A 24,020-nucleotide genomic window follows, 5' to 3' on the forward strand; every position below is an offset into this window, starting at 1 on the left:
CCTGGGAACACCACCTAAAATGGCAAAAGATGGGATTAAGTGAAGGATTTTGAGAAGAAGGGCTTATCCTGGATTATCTGAGTGAGCCCTAAATCCAATCACAAATATCCCTGCAGGAGGGTAGAAGTGTAAGGCAGAGGGGGTTTTTGACACACTAAGAGGAGAAGGCCATGTGATCCAGTGCCATACCATTAGCCAACAAACACCTGGAGACCCCAGGAGCTGGAAAGGCAAGGAACAGATTCTCTTCCGAAGCCTCTAGATGGAGTATGGCCTTGCCTGACCCCTGGATCTCTAACTTTCAGTGTCCAGAACTACGAGAGATTTTGCCATTGTCTTTTGTTTTGAACCACCCATTTGTTGTAATTTGTTAGGGCAGCCCTAGAAAACTTACTGCAGTTTCTTAGCACTTTAACCAAAGGCTTGTTTATAGAACCAAAAAAAACCCCCTATTGATTAAGCTCTTGGCATCACTAATACAGAGACATAGTTAATAGTTAATACCTTATAAACGCAAAGGAAAAAAATCTTACCTTGCTCTTATCAATAGGAAAGAATGCTATTTGTCAAATGTGGGGTTAGAGGAGGTTGTCTACTAGAGTTCAGTTTACTTGGTTATAATGCTTTCAGGTTCTGGACTTTTGCCAGCTTTCTTTTTTCTTTTTTTTTTTTTTTTTTTTGCCAGCTTTCTTAATTTATTTCCTGTAGGTTCTTAAAACAAATAAATAAAAAAACCTCAGTGTTTTTCAGTGAATGTTGGCCACAGAGAACATTCTTGATTTCCCCAGCTGAGTACAAATAATATTTTGGCTTTCAGGCTTAAATCTTTAATAACCATCTCAGATGGGAGATGGTAGGAGTTTAAATTCATCCTCACTCGGTACCTCAATATTTTGATAGTGTATTCAAGTGGATCATCTTTATTAACAATATGCATTCAACTCAAGGTTATCTGATGAAGCTGACAGGTTCATTTCCCACTACTCACCTAACTTCAAATTACATTTTTATTTGATAATAAATGAATCAACCTAAATTAATCCTCACATACTACAGATTATTTCATTAATACTTCAATAAGAATCACATTTGCATTTTTTAGAAGCTGAAATCATCAAAAAAGTGCCAAAGCAGGAGCTAGGAATGTATGTCTAAAAACTAAAAGAGATTGATGAAAACATTCAAATGGTCTAACATCTAGAATAACCAGGAACTGACTAGATTTGTTCAGACTTACAGATGGAAAAAAGACCCTTAGAAATGAATCAGCTGGTATCCTCATAAATGAACTGTGTCGATAAATATTTGGTTCATGCATTCATTTGTTTGTAAGGCTAGGCTGTGTTCTAGAACCTGGTCCTAACTCTAATTTCTCAAGAAGCAGAAAATCAGATGTGCAGTCAATTCTGCACTAGCCGAGAACAGTGCAGAAATACTCATTCATCTATTGGAGGCCTAGCCTCCACAATCATGTGCTATGCTAAAAACACAATTAGGTAGATGAACTAAGATGTCATTAAGATAGATATAGATAGAATCCAATTGAAAAGAAGCCTATACAAGTGTAGCACTGTTTTTCACAAATCCTACACACATGATCATTTAGAACTTAATTAGACAAAACACTGAAGCATCATTTTCAAAATAAGCTACTTTCCTAAGATAAAATATGAAGAAAATGAAAGATGCTGGTTATCAACAGTTGTACTGCAAACAAATCAGGAGTTCTGATTTCTGTACAAGACAGGTGACATGGCTTTTAAAATGACTAACAGCCACTCACAAGTGAGATCACATAGGCTTCCCAAGCTAATCGCTCCCTGAAGAAGAGGGTGAGGATATGCTCATGGGCGTGTCGGACAGAGGCACCACTGTTATCATCACAAAGCTGAAACAACTATAAGCTCAGCTCTCCTGATTAAAGTTTAATCACAATCCACATTTTTAAGATACATTATTATTTATCTCAGAGGGGGAATATGAATAATATCCACACTCGCTATAACTTCTTTACACCTTCTTTATTAATAGAGGGGGAGAGCTAATAGTATTTATACAAAAAAGCAGCAGGCCATGTTACCACTGCAGCTTAAGGCACATGGGTCACATTTTCAGACCAAAGAAACTTTACTTAAGACAAATGCCATATTGTATAATAAAAGTCACAACAAATAGTCCTTGTCAATATAGGATCAAGAAATTTCTGCAGTGAGGCCTCAGTTCCTTCCCCACTCTGCCTCACCCTTGGAATGCTCTAGGCAGGATAACACAATGCTTCGGAGGCAAGGACTTCGCAGCCTCCCAGCCTCCCAGTATGGGTCTGATGCCTGGCTCTTCCACATCTCAGCCTTAGGAACTTTAAGCTCTCTACTCCCAAACTCAGATCTGAAATCAGAGAAACACAACTGTGCCCACCTAAAGGACAAGATGTGCAAGCGCCCACCTGAGCGCAGCATGAGTTAGATTTTGTTATTAAAAATATCATTGTCATTTATGGCAATATCATTTAAAACTCATATCCAACCTTACATTATATATTCCACTAATTATTATATATTCCACGTAATATATTACCATAGTACATTATTCAGGAATATTGTCGTAAGTGAGGCAACAAGCCTCACTTGGGTAATAAATGTATTCTATTGCCCCAAAAAACAAAGTCTCTTTAGCTGGTGTCGCGTATATAAAACTTGAATTCTCTGAAGAAATGAAAGGGCTATCCCACAACAAAACACAGCACTGATTTAATACTTCTTTTTCTTTTCTTTTTTTTTTAATACTTCTTTTTCAAGACAGGGGTAGGATATCAGAGTTTTTTTTTTTTTTTTTTTTTTTTTTAAAGAGCTAAAGTCTTAGATCTCTCTGAATTATTTTTATTAAATGATACAGGGCACAGTATTGTGAAAATCAAATAATTAAAAATTTCCCAAGAATAGCTTTTAAATCCAGAGATGGCAACTTTCAGTTAAATTAATTTATAGGACTTTAAGAAAGCATTAGTCTTAAATGAAAGTCTCATGGGACAATTTTTACCTAAGACAAAAAAAGAGGTTTAATATTAATAGCAAGTGTCAAGTCGATTTTCATGATTCACAATATAGTTAAGTATTTAGTTGCTTGTTGACCGATGCCAACCAAATTTACACATGTGAACTATCTAAAAGAAAATAGAGTGGAATCTTTTTTCGATTAGGAGATTTTTGCAAGTAATTATTAGCACTACAAATACTGAATATATAATTCACAATAGTGTGCTATGTCTTAAATATCGTAAATATAGTAAAGCCAGATATAGTTACTGCAGAAATGTATGATGATAAACATAACAAAACATTTGCAATCTCTGAAATTGTCTGTTCCATTTTTATATAGTGGATTGCAAGTGTTCCATTCCAATTAGTTCTAAGTAAAAGCCCTATGAATGTTTCTCAGGGAATAAAAGAAGTACAATCTCTCACTGAAATTATCATCGTCCTCTCTTACAAGTGTCTTGAAAATAACCCTAAGAATTTTTTTTGTTGGTATTTTCTACACTGCAATGAGCTAGCATAGTAACAATTTTTCAACTCACAGGGACCATCTGAAACATAATTTTTTAAAAAATGGAAGTACTTTTCTACATTCTACAAGCTTACTAAATATATGTTGATCAGGTATTCCAGCTCTTACAAACCCAAAGGTCTGGGTTGTCATTCCCCTTTTTTAAGTCCTTTCAAGCATGTTCTTACCTTGCCCTTGGGCAAATTAAAAGTGTCACACTCTGAGGTGTCATCTGTGCAATCTCCTTGACTGTCATCAACCAGTGCTGGCTGTGTTTCAATAGTCTGAAATTCAATGGGGTCTACAACACCACCCAAAGCACTACAGGCTCCTGCCCTGCTCCCTCATTTTCAGGTACTGCTCATAGCTCAAAGAATCACAACCCAAAGAACAAGCTTCTTGAAACACTTTCATTTAGAACTGGGGGAAATGGGCTTCTAATAGATACATTCATTCAAAAGTATATATTGAGCATCAAAATACACACGCGCACTGAGAATGCAGGATCCAGCCACAGGACCTGCCTCACAGAGCTTTAAGTGTAGAGGGCAGCTGCAAGAAGAGAGAACTGAAAAAAGTGGATGCTTTGAGCAATTAAAATGCTAGATGAGAAACTCTCCCATGTCTTTTGTCATTCTTCATGATAAAAGAAGTCACATGGAGGGGTAGGAAGATGTTCCATGCTTGGCATTTCCCAATGGGACCCTTGGGCCTTATGGAAATGGTGCTCAGTAACACTGCGGTCTGATGCCTTCCTGTGGGGAAAGGGGAGGCAGAAGTTACTAGCACATGATCCTTCAACATTTCATGGAAGAGCTAGCTGGTTTGCTGCTGTGTTGGTTCTGGGATCAGGCACTGTACCCATTCCTCTTTGAAGCCTCATGACAGTATAAGCAGAGGCATGGTAATAGTTTAGGATGCTTCTTTCACCTAACATAACGTAGAACACACCTGAGCCTTTCAAGTTTCAAGATCCCGCCTGTGCAGTCTTTTTCTCTCATGGTTTTCTGCACAGTATTGATTAATGAGGTCATATTGCAAAACACTCAAATGTTTAGGATGATTTCACCCTGCTTGTCTGCCTGTCACATAAGGTCACTGAGAGATTTGTCTGCTCTTGTACTGGTCAATGTTACCACTACAACTGACCAGATGGAAGGTGTTTACAATTTTGGTGATTTTGCATTGTGCTTCCAAGATGCCTTAAAAGTTTTCCAGATGTACCCACATTCCTCTGCTTTCCCACATATGCTCCTTCATGATTATTTTGAAAAGTATATTATAGTCAAGAAATTGTGCTTCCACTGCATAATGCATGAACTTGTCATTTTTATATTAGGTATAGTTTTCATATCTCCTTACTAAAGAAGGCTGGGGTCCATGTTTTGCTTTGAAGCTGAAGCAAGTGATGAGAAAAGGACTCCCACACTGAACACCACAGATGTTCCAGTGCAGCCTTTCCTAAGGTCAGAACGGCTGGCCCACTGGTACTTTACCTACTTTCTCATCTTCTGTTTTCCAGAAAACTGCACAATGATCACTCACCTTTAAGCACTATGGTATTTGTTTCCAGGTATTCTATACATCAGTTAATCAAACAACTCTGGTTCCCTTTGTTTTTCGAAAACATTACACTTCAAACCTAAAATGTGACAGTTACCAATTATTCTTATAAATATAAGACATCTTAATGCAATTACAGCATTAAGTTTTACTTTGAGAGAAAAGCAAGGTGAATGGAGAGAGAGAGAATGAGAGAGAACAAAACGCATCCACAGAAACTAGCCAACAGAAAAATAGCATCTTGGCAATTTAATGAAGAACAAACCATGAGATTAGTTTACATAGCAGTAGATATGTTGTGGAGAATTACTCAATCTGCACTCAGCTTCCTGCTGGGTTAAATGTGAGCTAAATTATTATTTTGCTTACATTTACGCCCTTGTAGATTGTGAAAGCAGAGCTTTCTTTTTAATCTGCTTTCTGCATGATAGCAAAAAGTCTCCAACTCCACACACTGCATTAAACACTCAGTCATTCTTGCACTATTTAACAAAGTAGCAAGGGCCACAGAACGTTAAACAATTTTGAAGAAATGGACAAATTTTAAAAGATGACATTTTCCAACTTCTTCACTTTGCCACACCATATTCTCTAAATGTTTAAATTAATGTAATTTCCTACATTATATATGTGCTGCAATAAATAGCCTCAATGAGTATCAGATACGGAAGCAGGGAGTACATAACGCAACCTACTCACCACGTATCTCTAGCACCTACCACAGAGCAGGCTGGTATTTATCCATTAATTGAATAAATAAACCTACCTCTATGTAAAGCACATTCATGTCAGAAAAGCTCACTCAAACAGAAATCTCAGTCCAACACAACCTAGCACAACTCAGCCCATTTCTGTTATAACACACCAATGGATGGGCAGCATATACAGCCATCACAGTGGGTCCCTGGGGCAGCTGGCAGGAGTGGCAGTAGCACCTAGGGAGGAGGCCTGTGCCATCTGAAAAAACCCTCAGGTGATTCAACCCTCCCAGCCCTATATTCTAATTGCTGCCTCGTAAAATAAAGCCCAACAAAACAGAATAGGGTTTTCTCTTAGACCACGACCGATGGGAGTATCTCCTGTAATAAATCTCCAGTAGCACAAGACCCCAAAATGATCAAGCCACAAACCCTGATATTCTGGGTCTGAATCCATGGCCTTCCCAACACCTACGTTTTTTCCTAGGCAATGGCTGACCGTGACTTGTCTCACAGCAAAGTGGTGAACAGAAGTGCTAATAGGTGGGATAAAGGAGACGTGCTCAGGCTTTACTCCTGAGATCTCCCCTCAGTGACACGGAGAGACAGGGGCCAGGGTGTCCTCACCCTGCACAGCCATGCTGAGGCCCTGAGACACTGCTGACAGGCAAAGGACAAAGTTGAGATCTGAATAAGATCTCCTGAAGTAAACAAAATCCTGCTCTGCCATACTGCTCAAGCCCTTGGAAGGAGGCAGCGTATCACAGTGGTGGGGAGCACATCCTCTGAAGTCCAAAGTTCAGACGCCGACTCTACCACTAACTAGCTGTGTGTCTCTGGGCATACTGCTTACTAGCTGTGCCTTAGTTTCCCCTTCTGGAAAATGGGGACAATAGTTCAGAAGAAATGAATTAATATTTATGAAGTACACAGAACAACATCTGGCTAATACGGAACATTACACAGCATTTGCTAAATGAATAAAGTATGGCTACACAAAAAAGATGCAGTGAGTGCTTAATACATGTAAACATATTAAAGTGGGACACCTGGGTGACTCAGCAGTTGAGTGTCAGTCTTTGGCTCAGGGTGTGATCCTGGAGTCAAGGGATCAAGTCCCGCATAAGGCTCCCTGAAGGGAGCCTGCTTCTCCCTCTGCCTATGTCTCTGTGTCTCTCATGAATAACTAAATAAAATCTTTAAAATAAAAAATAAACTAACAAAAGTGTAGTATTTAAAATAAGGTGGAATTTATAATCTCATTTGGCGGGACCATTATTCCACATTAGTTGAGCAGAATAGGTGCTGGGTCTTTGTGAATGAAATATCAATTTTTGTTACCCACTTTGCTTATATCCTATTTTCATCCCATGTTATTACCGATAACAATGAGTTATGTATCATTTATGCTCAACCAATTGAAATCTGTTGTTACAAATGATAATGCTGCTGTCACAGAAACAGTCTTTCTTGATTCAGTATCTATTAACTATGGAGGAAAAAAATCAAGCACTCCACTGGATCTACTACAAAACATCTCAATGTTTCTTTCAAGTTAATTATCTCATAAAACATTAGCACATACAAAAAGCAAACACAAGAGTATACAACTCATTACTTTGACACCAGTCAAAAGTGCAAGTTTTTTATTGTGCAAGTTAATTATTTAACCTCAAACCACTCTGAATCTGGATATGCCTTAAACCAAACACTCATGTTAGGCTTTCATAAATACTTAGGAATGATACTGTATTTCAACTGTAGTGCATTTTATATTTACATGTAATGGCTACATGTGCAGTGAAGTTAATTATTCTTGATTTGTATTGTAATGATGTGATTATGTTTAAGTTTATAAAACGGAAGGGAATATAATGTTTCCACTTCAATGAACGTGGCTAGATATTCAAAAGTGTGGTTCAAATAATTTCGAACATCAGAGCATCTGTTATCCAAGAGACAGAAAGCAAAAGATACTCAAGTAAAATCATCTCAACTTTCCTAGGTAATTTTCTTAGCCTCTTTGTAAACTGATCTAATGTAGCAATCTGGGGCCAGTCCCCTGCCTTCATGTTCTTAGAAAAGGACTGAATGGGCTTGATGTGCTCAGCACCCCAAGTATGGAGACAGCTAACATTTTCAAAAGAACAGACCAAATCAAACACTATTCAATTATTCAAAGAAGTCCATTCCTCTCCTCACAGTAAGCTTATCGATCAAATAAAGAGCAGAAGAGCTGCTCCTTAATGTTAAAAATGAATTTACTTACCTTGGCCCTCTGAGGGCAGTATTACCTAACACATAGACAGGATATTTCAGAAAACAATCTACCTACCCTTCCAATAAAAATGATCTTCTAAAAAAACCTGAAATGGGTGTATTTCTCATTATACATGAATATTTCTTTCCTCATCATTATCTGTACCTCTACAGGCATAGGAGTGTGTTCTCAAGTGTTTCTGGTAACTTTGAAAGGAAAGATCTTAAAATCAAGGCATCATCAAGGAAAATGACTTGAGGTATGTCATGAAAGTCATTCAAAATCCAATGAAATGAAAAATGATATAAATGATTCTGCATTATATAAATACTAAGTTCTATTACATTTCTGTCATAATGAACTCTGTAATTTGTTATTTAAAAACTGTAGGACAGGGGGATCCCTGGGTGGCTCAGCGGTTTGGCGCCTGCCTTTGGCCCAGGGCGCGATCCTGGAGTCCCGGGATCGAGTCCCACATCGGGCTCCTGGCATGGAGCCTGCTTCTCCCTCTGCCTGTGTCTCTGCCTCTCTCTCTCTCTCTCTCTATCATGAATAAATAAATAAACAAATCTTAAAAAAATAAAAAAATAAATAAAAACTGTAGGACACCAGAACATATGAACCTTTTAGTAAAGATAGAGTAATTCAAAGAGATTAATATTCAGCACCAAACCAGAGGTGATCAGGTATCTTCTTACAAGCAGCCAATAGCCAAAAGGATTTTATTACAAATCCCTCGTTGATTAATAAAATATAAGACAAATGACAAATGGGTAGGACCTCATTTTCATACTGCTCCTAAAACTGTAAATTTCTCCACAGGCCATGAAGAAATTTCCTAGACCTAATGCAACGTGCACTGGGTGATTTCTTCCTTTTCCTCATAAAGTACCTATTTCACCCAAAGTAGGAAAAAACTTTTCTGGCATTCACTCATCAAAGATTTTTTTTTAGGCTGTTCAAAACACTAACTAGCCCTACATAATACAGTGACCATCCAACAGCACACCACCAATGTCCCACAATAAACCCAGCCCAAACCACAGAGCTATCTTATGGTGAGTGACCTCCTGAGGGGAGATAAAAATTATTATATGCAGGTAAGTACCAAGCTTTCCTTTTACACGGTAAGATCTACTGACATATGGTTTCCATTTAGTGAAAATACACTCTTACATAGAATTTGTATTTACTTTTAAGAAAAGCCTTTGCTTCCCCAGGTTAAGGGATGATTCTCCTCTCAGGAACTATACCAGTACCTGGCATAACTTTGAGTAAACGAGGTTCTTAAAATATGTGCTACTGGAATTAAACAGTTTTATTCTTTTTAAATTATACTATACTACACTACAGAAAGTTTAAGGTCAAAGAAAAAAAATTCTTACATTCCATAAACCTAGTTTACTAAAACAAAAAGTACCAAGAATTAGCTTAAGAGTCAGTGGAACATAATGTAAATGCAGAGAAGGGAAAGAAGGTCACTTCATAAAATTCTTTTCTGTAATAAATATATATACTTAAGTTTAAATATCTCCTCAGAGAGATGCCAGGAAACAACAGCTGCTGTTCTATGCGCTTTCACTTAAAAGTATAAAATTATGAACTTTGATGCTGTGTCCCAGTCTCAAGCAAATAAGTGACTTGCCCAGCCAAAAAACTACACGAACTTCACGGTTTCTGCCTTTGTATCTTAATCATCTTCTGTTCTAAAAAGTGCTACCAAGTTTACCAACATCTTTAATCAGATTTTCTTGAAACTAAAACACATTAAAAAATTTAAGCCAAAACATTTAGCAAGATGCCTTAAAGAATATGTCAGACAGAGAAATACTCTTCTGTTTTCAACATACTGGCCAATATTTTTAAAAATTACTATTCATGCAGGATTTTTCTGAGGCACAATTCAAATACATCTATATATCATTAACGCTAGAAGCTCCTCCAGGTTTTTTGGATTATCCTGAAAACACACCAAGTACCGGTTTCCCTCATAGGTCTTCACTGTGGGAGTCTCCTCCTAATCTGTGACGCTACATTTCATGGACTCTGGGATATTTCTGCTTCTCTGGTCCTGGAAGTTGTTTGTGGTAAACATGCCATTATTAAAAAATAAAAAAATTAAACGATAACAATGAACTATTTGTATATGAACACTGGCATTTATCACCATGTGTTACTACATGTGAAAATCTCCTTCTGAGAAGCCAGCATCGTGTTTATAGCATTTAGATTGAGGGTTTTTGTTTTGTTTTGTTTTGTTTTGTTTTTTAGTGTAACCAATTTATTCTTCAAAACCAAAACAGAAGTCCTTAGTCACTATACCCAGTCCTATTAACCACTTCAACAGCTAAATCAGGCAAGCACTCCCAGGTGCAGCATTCCTGGACTCTTCACCTAAAATTAGGGAGGAAACCTTAGTAAAGAAAAACACTGTTTTTAAAGGGCAAACTTTGCGGAACCACCTACACACATGTGGGTACTAAACAGGCTATGCTGATCTGACCGACACTGTGGCCGGCCCTGGCCACCCTCTTCCCCTCCAGAAAACGCTGTGCCACCCCAGCACCCAGCACTACGTGAGCCTCATCAGTGTCTCCATCTGCAAAATCAAGAGCTGGGACGATCACATCATGTTTTAAAACTCCACAAGAGGATAAAACATTATTTTTAGTGTTGTTTGTTCACTACGATCATTAAATTTAGTCACTGTGATGTGTCTGAAAATCTCATTTTAAAAATAATCATAACCCAAATACAGCTTAAGTGTTGGCCATAGCAGAGAAAAACGGTAGTTTGAAAATAATGAGATTAATACTGAATTAAAGGAATATATACAATTTATCTATTTTGCTGAATTTTTAAGTAGAAAAAGGATTTTACAAGATACAGTATGAAATCATGCCTGAATACTCTCTCATATCACACTCCAAAAGTAGTTACATTCAAAAGTTTTCTTACATTCTCTTTAAACAGTCAAATTCCCTTTAGATTTATGAAACAATCATAAATAACTAGACATAGGTTCTATGAAAGCACCTTACATTTCTTACACAACCTCAAGGACAGTGCATGCTCACCAGGCAACACTCAGAGCACCGTGAGGTGCCCCACTCACAACAGTTACAGACCTGCAAACCTACATACGCATCACATCTCCCAAAACCAAAATACTAACAGCTACAATGGCACAGGGTCCAGACATTCTAAATATATCAGCATCTCATTTAGTCCTCACGAGATCTCTGCGTAGTGTTTCTTGTGGCCTTCTGCTAGCATGTGAAGAGACTGACCCTAAAGTAGGGAAAGTACTTCCATAAAGTCATTCAGCTAAGGGATGTGATATTTAAATCTGGTCTGTGTTAAGTTCAAAGATGCTCTGCCTTTAATGTTTTAATCACCTTAGCATGTATACTTGTCCACACCGCTCAGATTTTGTCAATGGGTCTCAAGAAATGAGAATAAGACATGATGAATAAAGCCCAAAACTGCAAGTTTGCTCTTATACAAGCTTGCTTTTGTTCAGCCACTCAGTGGCATCCTGTCACATCACACTCGCTCGGTTTAATAATGCCCCTACCTACAAAACTTAGCAGGGATGTCAGCACTGACCATGCAACTACAAATATTTATACATAATTCCACATACAAAAACAAGGGCATATCTGTGGCCTTCTAAATAAAAGAGAAAACTAACACAACAAGACAAAGGCAAGGTCCAGTGTGGCTGTTGAGTCTCTAAGCCTTTCCAGCAAACACAGATTAGAGTTCACTTGAAGAGAAATTGACAGTGAGCTCAAAAGTTTTTCTAAATAGACCTGACCTCTATTTCTTTACAAAGAGTGGAAAATAACAGATAATCTTTCTTCCGTCCTTTCAGAAAGACGTTACTCTGGACACAAAGCTCTGTCAGTTATGTTTCCCTTTCAACCACACGTTAGGCATTTCTGCTTAATAATTATGCAACAAAACCCTAAACGTTTTAGGAAAACAGGAGTTTACCAAAAGTCAAAGTAAAAATTCTTTATAATTACACCACACACATTTTTTGGTAATATAAATCCAAACGAGGAAAAAGGGGGAAAGAGAAGTCAAGGCTTCTCTTTTTGTTCTTTGTTAATTCTACTCATATACTGATTGATTTTAAGATTTACAAACATTTTAAAAAATAAATAAAATAAAATTTTACAAAAATTTAGTGTCCTGGAAGAGAAACGCCTTTGAGAAACCAGAGTTCACATCCCTGTTTCTTCTCAAGTGTTTAAAGTCAAAAGGGATTAAACAGGTATTTGGTAAACATTCCAAGTGTGACCGTAGCATTTAAAAAAAATTACAGCAATACCACATCTCTGATACTTAATGACAAGAATGGCTCAGAAGGAAACCTGCCGCCAAGCCAATACTCCATGATGACAATGCACGCCTGTCATTTACAGAATCAAAGACGATCGAGAGAGAGAAAAAGAGTATTAACCAAGAAGGCCTGGTTCCCATGTAACTCTGCTTCACGGCTAGTCCCATCTAAGTTCAAAGTAGGACAGAATTACTTGGTAAAATAAACTCGGGACTCTCTATCTCACCCCTAGTGGTCGGCCATAAAATAAATCCATTCAGTCCCAAGTAACGGTTGAAGGGACTGAGTGTTAAACTGCTCGTGGCTCGTGTACACAACTAGAAGCATGGCAATTTACCGGCCCGACTTCCTAACCAAAATCTCCCACTAGCAGTTAACAATTCACACCCAGTATTAAGCAACTAGATTAGCTGTCATCTCTACAGGGCAGCCAGAAAGTCTGCGTTGCCATTTAGTGGAGAAGCTGCTTTCCGCAACTATACGTGCATAAGAGAAGGAAGAGGAAGTATTAAGTCCCTAAACTAATTAACAAAATAAGGGGGAGGGGGGAGGCAGGAAAACAATGATAATTAGTATGTACCCTTGGTTAACCAAATCCACACATACATTCATTCTGTATATGCACAAACATCAGCAGCATCATAAACCGTCTCAAGTTCTAGCCATTATTCAGTTCGACATCTGCACATGTTTATGCGTCTCTCCAAACAACCTCTTGAACACCCTGCTGGAGCTGTCATTTTTTTTCTTCTCCCTATCTGGCAGATGGCAAGTCAACAATCGGCATCAACAGCAGCCGAATATCTCCCCCTCCGTCCCTACCCCCCTAAACAGACACAATAATAACTTCTTTGTGCTTTCCTACAATGCAGCTGCTTAAACCATTTCGCTACAAGGCTGCTTTGCCTTAATAAAAAAAAAAAAAAATCCCTTCTGTCAAGTCTAAAAAGCAGCATAATGTTAAGCAAGCTAAAGCCACAGCACAGCTGCAAACGGGCAGACACATTGACAGCTCCTCCCTTAACAAAGCCCTGTGAATTGAAGGGGGTTCATCTGAGGCTCACACAGTAATTAGTATAAAAAAGTCCGACAGCCTCTATTATGCTAAGGGAAAAAAAAAACTGGACAGAACTGGGCTGCTGTTTTGCGTCAAGAGTTCTGCTGCAGAGTAGATAAATCATGTTGGGTTTTTTCCTCTCTTTTTAAAGACAGTAATAAGGAGGATGAGAGAAGCTAATTTGAAAACTTGGACACAGTAATTGTACCATATGGTGAGCATTTATCCTTTCTGAAATGCACGCTAACAGTCACTTACATGCACACTGCTTTGTTTTACAGTTGTTATTCTCCCTACCATATTCATAAAATGGATTTGAATATCTGATACTCAAGAGAAGTTGTGTGTAATTAGCAACAGAACTGCCTGGCTTTAATTTATTGGCCTCGCACTGCAATCTAGTAAATGCAAAACAAAATTAAACAATGTGTCCACTTGGTAAAATGTTTTTTCCTTAACTCAGTAAAAAAGAAGGACGACCAGGACAGGTTCAGAGTGTTGCTAAGTTAAGGTATGGTATATTTTGAAAATTCCAAAACAAGAAGCTATAGCTATTGAAAACATTTCTACGGACCCATTTCAAAGATACCAGATCACCAAAATGATCTTTCATTAAGACCATCTGGTTCAATTCTGTATCTCACTGAAGCAGATGTAACTCTTCTCCATACATATCAGTAAATCTAGACCTAAAAGAATTTCCTTGTATGTGTCCTAAATTTTTTTCCAAGAAAATCTGTCAATTATTAAATACTTAATTCAGTACTATGTGCCAAGCACCCTGCTAAGGCACAGGGAGGAGGATATAATGTCAAAAAGTCTTCACATATCTAAAATAAAATCTGAATATAAACTCGCTTAATATTTTTGTCTACTTCAAAACCCTATAAAAATCCACCTACTATTTGAAAAAAGTCTTCAATAACATCATTGCTTATCAAGCATTGCTTATCAATAACAGCATTGCTTATCAAGGTCCAATATACATCAAAGTGACATTTTTCTGACAAAATATTGTGTAAAAAACAACTGTAAGAGTTTTTCTCTAATCAGAAGTAAATTCATTTCAATGCCAGCTGTGTGCCTCTAAAGATCAAAATATAAAGTCTTTATCTTCGATAAACTACACTCTAAAACCGAAATACTCGACTAGAACACATAGGATCATTGAAACTTCAAGGGGAATGAAATCATAGGTCTGAATTTCTATGATTTACATGTACCCACAAGTATTGCCCTGATCGCTATTTTGGGGATATGAAAAAGTAAAATACTTTACTGAATTATTAGGTCAACATAGAAATAAAGAGTCCCCACTCAAGCTTGAAGTCATCTGTGATTTTAAAAATACATATGTCAATGGTTAGTATACTAGAAGACTGATCCTACTGAAGAAAGCAGGTGTAGTTAAATTGAGAAGGAACAGCCCTATTGAACAAGCTCCCCCAATGTCCAGGATCTATCTCTATTTTGGCTTAGAAGATACAAACTTTATCATCCATTACCGGTATAGTGGCTTCTCTTCATGGTACCAATCAGGCCAAAGGACCAATTTACCTTAAGATAAAAATATCTCATTTTTGTATGCTGCTTTACAATTTATGGAATATTTTCAAATATTAAAATGATCTTAAAAGCTCATTCTGACAGATAATTTGATTTGACATATACACGGATGCTTTGTTTGGGGAATTATCTGGCCAGTAATACATGTCTGAGTCTGTAAACTTTCAAACTAGGTGAATCCTATTATGTAAATAAGGTCATCATACTGTCTGGTGTCAAAAAAAAAAAAAAAGACTCAATCTACACAATGAGAAAAATAAATGTTTTTCTAAAACTGTGCAGAAATATATATAGTACAGTAACTATCCTAGTTAGCGAAAGAAATAAGAGAATAAAATCATTTGGACAATAGGGTCAAAGACGTGGCCATCAAATGACTGGCCTCTTTATTACACCACAGTAAAAAGCCATTCTTTGGATAAATAGGTACTTGGTTCCATTTAGGGAAATCAGGTTGAGGAAGTGTTTGTAAGCTTAAAGCTCCATTCAGTTACAATACTTAAGATGTTGGATATGAATATAAGATCTGAAAACTGAAGGGAATGATGAGCTTGACTTCTTTATCTGATCATTAGTGCTTCCTAGCAAAATCCATCAACAGTGTCTAAACTACCTGAAACCATTTCTCATTATCTCAATAACAGTGCAAAAAATCTAATTGTACACAGAGACAAATTAAGGCTATTTTAAAAGTCCTTTCTAATATGAAGCATTTGTCAAGAGTACAAATGATAGCTCTGAAAGAATGTTTTCTTTGTGTAATTACAATTCTGAGGACTATCCTTTCCCTAAGCAGGAGACGGAGAGGGAGAGAAGGAAAATCAGGTAGAAGCAGAGGTTAAGAAAATGTGCATAAGTTAGACCTGCACAACCCAAGGATACCAGCAAGTCCAGTAGGCATCATCATTTTGATTTACCCACCATGAATCTCTTTAAGGGCTCATGCCTAACCCCCAATCACAGAAGTTGGGAGGTCCTCTTGTTAAATGTGAAATACTAAAGTCCCCCTAAAGGTTTAAAGGTAACACAATTTATAGTGGATGGCGTATTCCTAAATACTTGTGAACAGTTAGTCAAAAGCTGTGACACAGCACTGGGCAAACAGTGCAGCGGGCTACTGGTGCCCTCACTTTGAGGGCAAACAGGAGCCAAGCCTTCAAGATTCAAGACTAACCCAAGCACGTGGACTTCCTCAGCAAAAATACAAGCCATGCCACAGTTATAATACATTTCTCATTTCTGTAACAAAAGCAGAGCAATTAATAATAATCCCTATTGTAGAATTTAAAATTAAGAGGGCCTACAAGTTAAAAATGATTACTTAATATATCATTATGATGATGTAGAAATGGAAGAACAGTATTTCCAGAATCATATTCAGTAGGAAGCTTCAAAGATACACCTTTGATATTTTCTCTTTAGCCTCAGTGCGCTTTCAGGGCTCTTCCAGATGCCAGGAGAGAAAACCCACTGAAGCTAATACAAGCAGAGGATTATTTATTATAAAAGTATAAACAAAAAATATATATATAAGAGTATAAACACCTCATCCAAAGAAAAGAGCTAGCGCAGGTAGAACTTCAGCAAAGAGATCTGTGAAATTGCAAACACCACTTCCCTTTGGTCTTGTTCAAGGACTGTGCACTGTGTGGTCAGGGTCTCTATCTGTTCTCTCTTCCCCCCTCTCCCCAGCCCTCTCCTCTCCCCACCAGAATGTCTGCTGCATCTGTCATATTGTCTCTACCTGCTAGTTCCTCAGCTTGCTAACAGGGGCTGTTCCCTACTAAACTCAGACTGTGGGCAGCCCGTAATGGCCACTCCAACTGCAACATGAGCTAGGGCTTCACCTCCCTGTTGCTTTGCTGCTTCGGTCTTTGGCCTCTCCAATCACCTGAAGAAGCTCTTGGGTCAGATGCCCACTTATCAACCTGACTGGGACAGGGGTGTTTACCTCCCAGACAACAGGGGGTGACAGTGAGCTTCCCTCAGAAAGGGCTGTGGATAAAGCAACAGATCACTGGCATCTCCAGCACACTTGGCCAGGTTAAGTGTGTGTGTATACATGTGTATGTTTCCAGAAAGAGATTTCTAGCTTAGCAGATTAAACAACTGGAAAAATTACTAATAATTAAAGGCCTTATGGAGTAAGTCACTGAATATGTTATATATATAAAAGAAACTTACCCCAAAACTGCTTTGTGTTTTGATAACCACCAAACAGAACTATTAAGGCATAGGCAGAAGTTACTTGAATCCATCATTTACTGTTAGCACATGAAAAAGTTATGTTTTTACCCCAATGAATAGTTTTATACACTATATTCAAGAAGAACACAAACTGCAGAGCAGAAGCATGCAGTGTCCCCCAAGATCTGCAGGAGGTACATTCCAAGACCCCCCATGGGGGCCTGAGACTGCAGAGACTGTCCTGCAGACAGGACTGAACCCTGTATGTACAATGTTTTTTCCCTAAAATCCGTAATACAGCTAGTAAATCTTTATATCCATGATAAAGTTTAATTTGTAAATTAGGCAGACTACAAGAGTAAGTAATAATCCACCAGGGTGGGGGAGAGGCAGGAACTACTGTGTAAATAAATGACTTCTATGTAACCATATTACAGGTCCTGTTTGTATCACAATCTTTAGTTACAATAGGAACTGTACTCCTGCCACCCCCCACCCCAACAAGGATCTAAATGTCTACTCAAGAAAAGTCTTGTTCTGTAGTTTTTAAACTGTGCATGAGGATCATTCATTTTCAAAGATGAGGCAGTATAAAAAATACTAGAAGCACTGGCCAAACCATAGACAAGCCTCCAAAGGTTATTTGTCAGAGATTTCAGGCTCAGTTGACCACAGGAAAAAATGTTACTAATATAAATGGTAGTCCATTCCTCCATAAAGCCCTTAGTTGAAAAACCACTACCCAGTAGATGTAATCCCAAGACTTCATGTTTTTACAACACGTCATTTTGTTCTCAATCTCATTTCACAATGTCCCCCCCTCAACCTGGGAGACAGGCTGGGTATTAATATCCCCATTACTATTCTCTGCCCTAGGAGACAGCACACAGAGAATGGGGAGATATTTTGTTCAGCCATTTCCAAACTGCATGTACCTGAGAGAAGAGATAAGAAATTGAGCCTCTTCTTGTTAGATGACCATGTATCAAAGACAAAAAAGAAATCGGAGTGTAAGCTTGTGCCAGATTGTTCCTTAGGTCGCTAGTAACACTCAGATTCTAGAATGTTATGATTTTACAGATTAGGAAACCAAAACTATGGGCTGGCAAGGGAAATGTGCATGGACTGGTTCTTTTGACTGCAAGTCCAGTACAGTTCTAGCTAACCTATATGCCATAGAGCATACATTCTATGCTATATTTGTTAGAAATCCTGGAAACATAAATCACCTTTAGCACTTCTATTTTTAAGATGAATTATAATGAGTTCAAGACATTGAACATACAACATATCTATGGTCTTCTACATGCATGGGAGGAAGTATATGGTAAAAGAAGACTGCCATATTCTTTTTCTTTCTTTCTTTTTTTTTTTTTTTTGAAAGATTTGAGAGAGAGAGAAAGAGAGAGAGAATGTGCAGGGGGGAGGGGGAGAGGGGGAGAGAGAGAATCACAGGCAGACTCCATGCTGGGTATGGAGCCCAAAGTGGTATTTGATCCCAGGACCAAAATCATGACCTGAGCCAAAGGCCAAGAGTCGGACACTTAACTGACTGAACCACCCAAGCACCCTGAGAACTATATTCTTTTTATGACGCATGGTATGCATAGAAAGAAAGAAAACTTTCTATCAGACGTAGCCACTGCTTCCAGACCAATGATGCCCAAGGCCCAGGTCACATAGTTTCTTAGCACTAAGCACATGTGCAGCTAAAGCAGTTGTGGACAGTGATTAAAAACCTTTACCTCTTAAAGCCACTGCCACCACTGGCAAGACTAAGGACATGGGTATTCCTAAGTTAACAACAACACATATTCTCTTTACTATCATTTACAAAGGATATGAAAATCGGAAATATCAGGTCAGTCATGTAGTATATTTCTAACTAACATATTATTAGCTCTTCATTTTTAAAGCTTTTTTGAAAAGCTGTCTAAGCCACAAATATTTTACCATTTGCTTTCTTTATTGGGTGATAAAATCCAGTTGTGAGGCACAAAAAGTTAAAAGCTAACAACTGAAAATATAAAGTGTAAATGTTGGTAAAATGAGTTGTTGAATGTTTTCCTCTTTAAATATTCTATCCAATATTTTAATGTCTGAAACACAAGGTATATTCACCTATATTTAGGCATTGTATAATATGATATACTGTATTAAAGATATGCATAAAACACGGCCATAATTCAATTATCTTCATGTACCTAACAGAATGACTCATTCAGGAAATAATTCAAGTAATGAATCTAAATCACAGCACACAAGATATATAGGTTGGCAACTCCTCTGTTCATTTAAATATGTCACATTTTCTGAATATCATTGTTGTGTCAAGATATTCATTAACCTACAATAAGCAACCAAAAAAAAAAAAAAACTGCACAGGGAATGAGGAGGCAAAAATTCTTTTTTAAACAACTAATAGTGTTTTTAAAATCCTCTCCAAGGGGCGCCTAGGTGGCTCAGTCAGTTAAGTGTCCAACTCTGATTTCAGGTCACGGTCTCAGGGTCATGAAACTGAGTCCCACATCAGGCTCTGCACTGGGTGTGAAGTCTGCTTGAGATTCTTGCTCTCCCCCTCCTTTTGCCCCTCTTCTCCTCACTCATTCTCTCTCTCTAAAAATAAATAAGTAAATTCTTTTTTAAAAAAAACCTCTCCAACTCTCAGAGTTGATTTTCTTATTCACAACATCTCCTATATCTCCAACTCCCAAGGACGGCCTCTTAATTTGCCTATATTACAATTCCAGGCTCTAAATTGTTCCTACCAATTTCCTAACACAGCACCCCACTTGCTTCCCCTCACTGAGTTCCATGCAGACTCCTCCCTCCAAGTGGAGTCACACTCAACTTCTCACTCCTCAGTTCCACTTCCCTTTCTTGACTCCCACCTCTAGTTACTAACAAATGAGAATTAAATTTTAAATAAATGAAATCATTCACTCTAACCAGTGTCGAATGTATTAGTGAGCTACTGAAAGAGCTAAACACCAAGATCTTACTCGCAAACACAACCAAAATTGACTTGAGGCTCACATAAAGTCAAACAAATGCACCTTCTCCATAGGTGGCTCTTTTCCAGGCAGTGATTCAGGGACCCAGACTCCTTCCTTGGCCTTATGATTGCCAGGAGAAGGGACAAGAGGAACAGAACTGACACAGGAGATGTTTATGAGGCATGGCTGGAAGTGGCGTATCTTAATGCTGCTAACAATTCAGAGGCCAGAAGGGGGCCTGTTGGCCAAACCAGCCATTAAGTCAGCTGGGAAATATGGTCTAACTCCTGCTGGGGTGCTGGTGATGGCATGCACAGAGACTGAGTGACTATGTAGCCAATCTCTGCTATATGGAACTTATTGTAAATTCTTACATTACTGCCTTGTACTGTGAAGGGACACATAAAGAACGAAAGCAACTGTTTAGCTATAAATGGTACCATGCTGAAGGCAGGCAGGCAGGCAGGCAGTCTCAACCACTAAGGAACTTAAAATCTTTTTGTAAGATACCCCAACCCCACATACACACACACACACAAAACAGTCAAAAAACACGTTTCATTAGTAAAAAGTACTAAATCACATATGAGCAAGGTCCAATATCACTAAAACACAATAAGTGCAATCTTCCTTTGCTTGACTATTTTCTTAAGAGTTCTGAGGTTTTTATCCTGTATCAGGTCTCAACCTGATGTGGCCTACTTGTGCTGATCTAAAAGATGTGAGGAGAGAAAAACAGACTTGGTAACATCACAATATTGCCTTAAAAGAAGAATTTAGCCAGTTAAAGAGATACTCTCCTCAAATACAAGTATCTTTTAAAATTATACACTAGTAATAGGCAATGAATGTTAATGCAGTTTGGGACAACACAAAATGTAATCACAACTTGTCTTTTTATTTTTTTAACATCTTCCTAGCTCACGGTATATCTTTCAGAAAAAATAAGCATACAAACCATTCTTTCAAAGTAGATGCTGTAACACATTCCACTGGCAAAGAGGGCTGCCAAGGATAAATAACTAGCACTCTTACAATTCTTATATCTTCTCACTGTTTTTTATATCATGGAAGAAAAAGAAATTAACAAACCCATAAAATTTATTATTTCATTATAACCCTATTCTATCCTGCCTTCTTAAAGAAGGTATCCGCATAATATAGGCATAGAATCAACGGCTGTCAGTGCTAAAAGGAAACATTATTAGTGCAGTATTGGATAATGCTTGCTATCTGTTGCTCCTGGACAAGGAACATCAGAGGTGAGATTACCCTATAAATAACATTTTTTAAAAGATAAAATAAATACAGGCATGATGATATGCTTCCATTTTTATACTAGATTTGAATCTCTTCATATTACATAATAAAAATCTCTAAAAGAGCCAAGCATAAAACATTCCAAATAATTTCCAAACACATTTTGGAAATGAATACATTTTAATTTTGCAGTCACTGAAATTTATACAGCTTAAAAGGTCATAGCAGGTGTTATGTCATTCTCATGAACAAAACGTTTAACATTAAGAACAATGCATATGTTTTGACATATCTGCTGAAATCATGTTGCACGTATGCTTACATTTGAACTTGTTATCATAAGAGAAACACACTATAATATGAAACTTTAAGAAAAAAAGATATATAGGTTGAAGGAGAAAGAACCTATATTTACAATTCCATCAAAGCAGCTCCATCTAATTTTTTTATTTTTCTAAAATATATTCCATGCACGCCTTTGAGTTCATGCACATGAATAAAATGCTAAAGGAGAAAAACAATATAATTACCAGAATTTGTTTTACAAAAGGCACTCCCCAATCACAAGACATCTTTTCCAGTGACCCTCATACTCCCAGGCCAAAAAGCCTTTAAATAGAGGATCCTCACATTACACATAGAGAGTCAACACATTCTTTCAAATGAACAAGATGAGCAAATTCCAAGCTGGAGCAAACCTGGATGAGAACGCCCAGTCTAATCCCCACCTGAAAAGGAAAAATTCTTCCTAAATGCAGAAAAATGATGTGAAGATTCATGTCTTCAATAAAGTTATCAACTCAGAAAAAGAAATTTCATGACAAATCCTACCTCAAATATGTAACATAAAAACAAATCACTATAAATACTTTGTCTAGGAAGTAATTTATCTTTCTCCAGAAATAGATGAAAGAAATCTGGGTACTTTTTTTTTTTTCAAAATTATCAAAGCTACTTTTCATTTAACATTTCCAATTTTTATTTAAAATATTCAAAATGAAACTGTTGGTGTCTATCTGTTGTCCTTTTTTTTTTAAATACATCATTTTACAAGTAGTAATACGGTCTGAAAGACAATTTATAAAATCAACTAGGTGTTATTATAGTCAAAATAAGCAAATCATAAATATCTGACCAGCTCAAGAAGCATTATTGTAAAGCAGCTAAAAACTCAATCCTGATATAAGGAAAACAAAGTTGGCTGGCATAGGGAGAGTATTTTGAAGTGCTTTCTGAATACCTCAGTCTCACACTCAAATCAGAAGCATCTGTCCGCCAACTGTCAAGATAATGTCTAGCCTAGGAGCTTTCCTGAATTCATCACTATTCATAGATGCCTGTCACTACTCAAAAAAAAAAAAAAAAAAAAAAAAAGAAAAAAAGAAAAAAAGAAGAAGAAAAAAAAAAAAAAGGAAAAGAAAGCCAGGCTTTCAAAGCTATTTTCTTTTTCTATATGTCACAGTAGAGGTAAATATAGAATTTATCACTTTGAACCTAGTTGATTTTGACTCAACTGCCCTTCCATCTCCAGATCTGAGACTACAAGTTAAATGTTCTTCAGAATTCTAGACAAGCCACTGGGTCACGTTAATACTTCCCACTTTATGTAGTTATTGAATTCAAGGATCGGATCCCTACACTCAAAGCCTCCACACCTCACCATTACTTTCAGAACCAGATAGAAGATAAAAGCATAACCCGACTACCAGCCCCTACGGGAAATGGTACAACAATGCATCAAATATTTTCACTGGCTTCTTGTTCGATGACACTACAAAATTCCATTTAAATACAGTTGTCTCTCTCAAGAACCTTCATCTGAAACTGATTCCTACAAAATCCACATCCTTTTTTTTTCCAAGTCAGATACAACAAATCATACATATACATCGTCCTCAAATGATTCAGAAATGCTTTTCTGGGCCATTGTCCCAATGTTGTGTGAGACAGGAGGTCCTGAAATGAAAAAGTCTACATATACCCAAAAATAATGGAGACAAGATGAAACAGGGCAAAATCAGGGGAAAATAAGGGGAAAAAAACCAGTAGAATTCAAAGAACAGTTGAGACTATTCCTCACCGAGTACTACTCAGTTGTCCTATTTTCTACTTTACATGGTAACAGAACCAGTTGGCTACATCTCTATTTTTAGTTATACATAAACCCACATACATCAGTGAGCTATTGTATGAAAAATCAGTAATCAAAATAAAAAACAGAATCAATAAGGAAGTTCGTTTCCTTCCAAAGACATAATTTTTTAAACACAAAACTGAGGGAAAATTTTTACATTATAAAACTTACCGAATCTTAGAGTTAGTTATATTTTGACATAATTATGTATTAAGAAATACCCTAGGCAGCCCCGGTGGCTCAGCGTTTTAGCGCCGCCTTCAGCCCAGGGTGTGATCCTGGAGATCCAGGATCAAGTCCCACGTCAGGCTTCCTGCATGGAGCCTGCTTCTCCCTCTGCCTGTGTCTCTACCTCTCTCTCTCTGTGTGTGTCTCTCATGAATAAATAAATAAAATCTTAAAAAA

The 24,020-nt window shown here is 37.5% G+C and overlaps 1 protein-coding gene across 8 annotated transcripts in view; it reads right to left on the reverse strand.

Moving 5' to 3' along the window:
* AKT3 (AKT serine/threonine kinase 3) overlaps positions 1–24,020 on the reverse strand; it is a 306,203-nt gene that overhangs the window by 177,749 nt on the left and 104,434 nt on the right. Inside the window, exon 1 of one of the 8 annotated variants that reach the window (XM_038542736.1) lies at positions 18,161–18,282. The exons of 6 other annotated variants lie outside the window; for them this stretch is intronic. Coding sequence is in view for 1 of the 2 variants with exons in the window: in XM_038542733.1 (XP_038398661.1) it covers positions 14,978–14,999 (22 nt within the window). In the remaining variant the exon portion in view is untranslated. Of the gene's footprint in view, positions 1–14,977; positions 15,015–18,160; positions 18,283–24,020 lie in introns of those variants that run through there. One more of the 8 variants, XM_038542733.1, reaches the window with a different exon arrangement.

Source organism: Canis lupus, chromosome 7, assembly GCF_011100685.1.
Source record: "Canis lupus familiaris isolate Mischka breed German Shepherd chromosome 7, alternate assembly UU_Cfam_GSD_1.0, whole genome shotgun sequence".
NCBI classification, from domain to species: Eukaryota; Metazoa; Chordata; class Mammalia; order Carnivora; family Canidae; genus Canis; species Canis lupus.